Source organism: Myotis brandtii, unplaced genomic scaffold (assembly GCF_000412655.1).
Source record: "Myotis brandtii unplaced genomic scaffold, ASM41265v1 scaffold277, whole genome shotgun sequence".
In the NCBI taxonomy this organism is placed as follows: Eukaryota; Metazoa; Chordata; class Mammalia; order Chiroptera; family Vespertilionidae; genus Myotis; species Myotis brandtii.
In genome coordinates this window covers 954,511-960,201 of record NW_005360548.1, presented here as the reverse complement: position 1 = coordinate 960,201, position 5,691 = coordinate 954,511, and the positions used below count along the sequence as shown (strand labels likewise).

The window sequence follows — 5,691 nt, the reverse complement described above, 5'->3', positions numbered from 1 at the left end:
GTGGGCAAACTACGGCCCGCGGGCTGGATCCGGCCCGTTTGAAATGAATAAAACTAAAAAAAAAAGACCATACCCTTTTATGTAATGATGTTTACTTTGAATTTATATTAGTTCACACAAACACTCCATCCATGCTTTTGTTCCGGCCCTCTGGTCCAGTTTAAGAACCCATTGTGGCCCTCGAGTCAAAAAGTTTGCCCACCCCTGGTAGTGGGAGAAATCACCAAGTCCAGTCAAAGGGTTAAGTACTGGGACGGTGACTCAGGCAGGGACTCGGGATTCCAGGGAAGTCTCCTAGCCTGGGATGGGATGGAATGAGGGTAGGGGCTGAGCTGAGTCTTTTTAAAGGAGCAAGAGTCAGTCTGGTGACATGCAGGGGACATGGCACTTCAGACAGAGGGGAGAGCATAAGTAAAAAGAGTAAAAACAGAGGAGAGGACAGCACCGTGATGGCGAACCTTTTGAGCTCGGCGTGTCAGCATTTTGCAAAACCCTAACTTAACTCTGGTGCCGTGTCACATATAGAAATTTTTTGATATTTGCAACCATAGTAAAACAAAGATTTATATTTTTGATATTTATTTTATATATTTAAATGCCATTTAACAAAGAAAAATCAACCAAAAAAATGAATTCGTGTGTCACCTCTGACACGCGTGTCATAGGTTCGCCATCACTGTCCTAGGTGATTGGTGTTGTTTGAGGGTTGGAGGGAGAGGGCCTGATATCCAGGGGAACAGGAGAGTGAGGCTAGTCTCCCGGGTAACTAACTAGAGAAGACAGAATTAGTATTTTTTCAGAAATAGGGAGAGTATTTAATTATCTTTTAAGTGACAAAGGAGGTTGTATCTGGTGTCCAAGGTAACTCAGGAGGATAGAACTGGTCTCCTAGGTAACAGGATAGGGTAGGCCTGGTCCCTAGTCTTGAGGGAAATGGAAGGATGGGCCTGTTTCCTAGGTAACATGTTTAGGATTAGAAATGTAACAGGGAAGGATGGGGCTGGTCTCCAGGGTAACGGAAGTAGGTGGGGAGTTTTCCAAGTTCACACGTTGCTGCTGAGGCAGCGTGGGTGAGTGTCTGCGGTCTGCCCTGCCCCAGGACAACTTTGGCTATGAGCTGCCGGCAGTGGAGGCAGCCATGAAGAAACACGAGGCGATTGAGGCAGACATTGCAGCCTACGAGGAGCGGGTGCAGGGCGTGGCAGAGCTGGCCCAGGCACTGGCGACTGAGGGCTACTACGATGCCCGGAGGGTGGCAGCCCAGCGTGACAGTGTCCTGCGCCAGTGGGCCCTGCTGACCGGGCTGGTAGGTGCCCGGCGGACACGGCTGGAGCAGAACCTGGCCCTGCAGAAGGTCTTCCAGGAGATGGTGTACATGGTGGACTGGATGGAGGAGATGCAGGTGGGGGCCAGACTGGGGCCAAGGGTGGGCGTGGTGGGCCAGGAGGGGAGGGAGGGATCTAGGCACTGAAAGGGCTACCAGAGACATGGAGAGGGAAGGAGAGAGAGACAGAAAGATAAAGAGAAAGAAGGGAGACAATGAGAAAGAGTGAGAAAAAGAGACAGGGAGAGACAGAGGCAGAGAAAGAGACGGAGACACAGAGAGAAGTAGATTAAAAAGACACAGAGATATAGAGACAGAAAGAGAAAGATTATTCCAGGGGGAAAGAGGGGGGGGGGAGGGCACTAGAGAGAGTGGTAGAGAAGCAGACACAAAGTTAGCAATGGAAATCTAAATGGCTACAGAGAAAGGCACAGGAAGATGGCATCTACTTGAGAAAGACCACACAGAGAGATACAGAGAGAGATGGAGAAAAGAAGTATGGGAACAGAGAGAGATACAGACAGTGACACATGGAGATAAAGAAATAGTGATAGAGATAAAGACAGAGAGAGATGGAGACAGAGTGTAAGGGAGAAAGAGGTGGAGGCAGAGAGGTGGGAGAGGACAGAGACGGCACAGAGAGGAGGAGACAGACATCGTGACAGCCAGGGCCCCAAAACGTGGAGACAATGAGCGATGGAACATTCAGAGAGAGAAGTGAGGACAGAGACAAGGAGACTGAGACAAAGGTCAGGGTTCAGGTGATGGTGTAGGAGAGCAGAGGGCTGCCTGGATGGGGGGGGGGGGGGGGGGGGGGGGGGGGGGCGCGGCGCGGAGTGGCCTCAGGGCCAAAGCCAAAAATATCCTCAGTGCTGCCCCTCTTATAGGCTCAGCTGCTGTCTCAGGAGTGTGGGCAGCACCTGGTGGAGGCAGAGGACCTGCTGCAGAAGCATGGACTGCTGGAGGGGGACATTGCTGCCCAGAGTGAGCGGGTGGAGGCCCTCAATGCTGCTGCTCTGCGTTTCTCCCAGCTTCAGGGTGAGTCTGATGTTGGGACTTGGGGAGACTTCCACAGCTGATGCTATTAGAAGCCGAATGACTCCTGAGAGGGAGAAGGAAGGAATGAGTTCCCTGTCTTTGGAAGCATCCAGTCACAGACTAGGATCCCACTCCATCGGGGATATATCATCAGAGAAATTAGTGCCTTGAGTAGGAGGTTGAACCATGTGATTTCTTCCTGCTTTGAGAGTTTGTAGCAATAGTTCCCATTTATCGAGCATTTTTTATGTGCTAAGCCCTTACAGCTGGATCGCAATGAATATCATAAAAGGACTGTGTAATGTAATGTATTGTCAGGGCCTGTTCACCAGCAAGTGATGGAAACTCAATTCAATGAGCATTAAGGAGGAAGAGGGAATGAATGTATTGGCAGATATAACTGAAATGTCCAGCGAGAGGTGAGATGGCTTCAGGAAGGGCTGGATCCAGGCGTGGTTCAATGATGCTTTTAATACTCTCTCTCTGACTCTATTCTCTATGTTTGTGTCACTGTTGGGCAGCCCTTTCCCTTGTGGTGTAGACCTGGGGTCACTCAGCCCTTTTTACATTTCAGCAGCCACAGACTCCAGCAGAATCAGGCCCCTATTCCCAATAGTTCTGACAAAAGGCCCAGGGGGAGCTTTCATTAGCCCGCTGTGGGTTCCATCCCCATGGCTCAGACAAGCAGAGTGGCCCTGGACGATACAGTGATCTAATTGGCCACATCTTTGTGATGTACCCACCCCAGGGCCAAGAGTGGGGTCAGCTCCCTCCAAAGACTTGGCCTGGGAGCGGGGAGGTGGGCCACCATTGCCAGAAGCAGGGGCATGGATGCCAATGGGCAAAACTGAGGCTGACTCTACTGAAATTCTAATTTACTGATGTCATTTTCCTCCAGCCAAAGACCACCAGGAACCCCCTCAGGCAAAACAAGCTGGGTTGTTGGCTCTTTGCACAGACCTTGGGGAATTTTAGTAAGAGGCTGTTAAGAAGGGCTTGTTATAGGATGTGGCCTGTGTCAGTGACTTGGGATGCATTTGTGTAGTGTATCTTGCTGCAGACTGGATGCTGTCAGGAAGTGGGGGCAATGTGATGATTGCACATCTTAATCATTTCTTGGGAATTCGAAGAAATCGTCCACCTTAGCTGGGTGAAGGGGTGACCTTGTTGCTGTGTGTGCCCGGACACAGGATGGAGTGATCGCACTTTGTCCCACTTGGGCACAGCTGCAGAGTGCCTTGTCTGATGCTGTGCCCTGCGTGTGCTCCCTGTGTGCGCTGACATCAGCCAGAGCTGCTTTTCTTTCGCTCTGAGGCCCAGAGCTGCAGAGCCTATAACAGGGTTTTGAGGCTGATCTGTCTTGTTCCTTTATCTGGAGTCAGGACCCTTTAAAATCCTGGAGCTTTGTTAGGAAAGGAAGAGCCTATAGGCTTGAAAGATGGTGGGAGAGTTTCTGACTCGCACAGGCTGGGTCACGTGCTAAGAGCAAGTGAGTTGTCCTTCTAAGCCCTGGTGAAGACAGCTCAATCCTGGCTCAGCCCCTCTCACCCGCATCAGAACCGCAGGAGAGGTTGAGGGGACCCTGTCCTGTACCTTGGGGCTGTTTGTCACAGGAGGCCACCATCTTCTTGTGAGATCTTGGTACTTGGTGACAACCAGCAGCACCATGAAAACAGCAAACAGGCTGGTGGGGGATGTGTGTTGTCATGGTGACAGGAGGCAGCACTGCCTGACAAGTGGTCCAGAGTGTCTTAGCTGATCCTGGGCAAGCAGCTTCCCTCCCTGAGTCTCAGTTTCTTCATCTGTAAGATGGGCAAGTAAGGATGCTGACCTCATGGGGTGGTTGTGAGGACTAAAGGACACTGTGACATTGGGCTGGATACATTGTCTCCATTTATTATTTAGTTGGATGCCTTGGTATTTGAGTCAATTTCTGTGAATGTCCAGAATTATAGAAATCCACATTCCATCTCGTAGTGCTGTGACCCAGTCAGAAATGCATTTACTCATGACCCAGAGTTCACACACACACACACACACACACACACACACCAATGTTTTCTAAAAATGCTACCCCTTACCTTGTGCATTGGATTCTGATGTTTTTTATTCATTTGATGCTATTACATTAAAGAAATGCTGGCTGCAACCCATTAGTTTTGGGATCATAGACTAGAGGTCAGGGAGGAAAGTTAGTTTTTAAAAAATTTTTTTTTTTATTGATTTCAGAGAGGAAGGGAGAGGGAGAGAGAGAGATAGAAACGCCAATGATGAGAAACAATCAATTGATTGGCTGCCTCCTGCATACCCCACACTGGGGATCGAGCCCACAACCCAGGCATGTGCCCCAACCGAGAATCCAACCATGACCTCCTGGTTCATAGGAGCCACGCTGGCTGAGTGAAAACGAATCTTTTGAAGAAAAAGGGAATTCAGGTCATCACTGGGGGTAAATAGTTAAGGCAACAGAGAATGAGAGAGGGAACCCAGAAAATGGCTTAAGAGTAGAGCAGTTTCATTTGACCCAGTTCTGAAGGAAACACAGTTTATGCAAAATATACTGATTCTAGGACCCTCTGAATTTCAGTTTCCATCCATCATTCAGTCAAGTCACTATTTTCATTAAGTTGATGCTCTGGGCTCCACCCTGTGCTGGACAATGGTGGGGACCGAGGTGTGATGAGACACGCAGGCCCTGCCCTCGAGGAGCTCCCAGTCCAGTGGGGGAGGCAAATCAGGCAATGATAGCCCAGAGGGCCCAAGGCCAGGACGGGGGAAGCAGAGAAGCCTAGGTGAGCCAGAGGAAGCGGCTGCTCCAGACTCGGGGTGTCAGGGAAGGCTGCCTGGAAGAGGGGACCCATAACCTGGCCCCTGGTGAAGTTGAGCCAAGGGATGGTCAGGTAGCCGGCACCACCCTCTCTTTGGTGCCTTCTTGCCTGAGCCCAACCCGGGATCCTCCCCTTCTCCTGGCTCAGGCTACCAGCCCTGCGATCCGCAGGTCATCTGCAACCGCGTGAACCATGTGCACGGCTGTCTGGCAGAGCTGCAGGAGCAGGCGGCGCGGCGGCGCGCGGAGCTGGAGGCCCCAAGGGATGGTCAGGTAGCCGGCACCACCCTCTCTTTGGTGCCTTCTTGCCTGAGCCCAACCCGGGATCCTCCCCTTCTCCTGGCTCAGGCTACCAGCCCTGCGATCCGCAGGTCATCTGCAACCGCGTGAACCATGTGCACGGCTGTCTGGCAGAGCTGCAGGAGCAGGCGGCGCGGCGGCGCGCGGAGCTGGAGGCCTCGAGGAGCCTGTGGGCGCTGTTTCAGGAACTCGAGGAGGCCGT

At 51.5% G+C, this 5,691-nt stretch overlaps 1 protein-coding gene across 1 annotated transcript in view; it reads left to right on the top strand.

Annotated features, from left to right (window-relative positions):
- Window positions 1-5,691, top strand: part of SPTBN4 (spectrin, beta, non-erythrocytic 4) — a 79,550-nt gene that overhangs the window by 27,345 nt on the left and 46,514 nt on the right. The window contains 4 exon segments of the mRNA XM_014541695.1: window positions 1,100-1,402; window positions 2,212-2,362; window positions 5,338-5,444; window positions 5,645-5,689. Coding sequence (XP_014397181.1) covers window positions 1,100-1,402; window positions 2,212-2,362; window positions 5,338-5,444; window positions 5,645-5,689 — 606 coding nt within the window.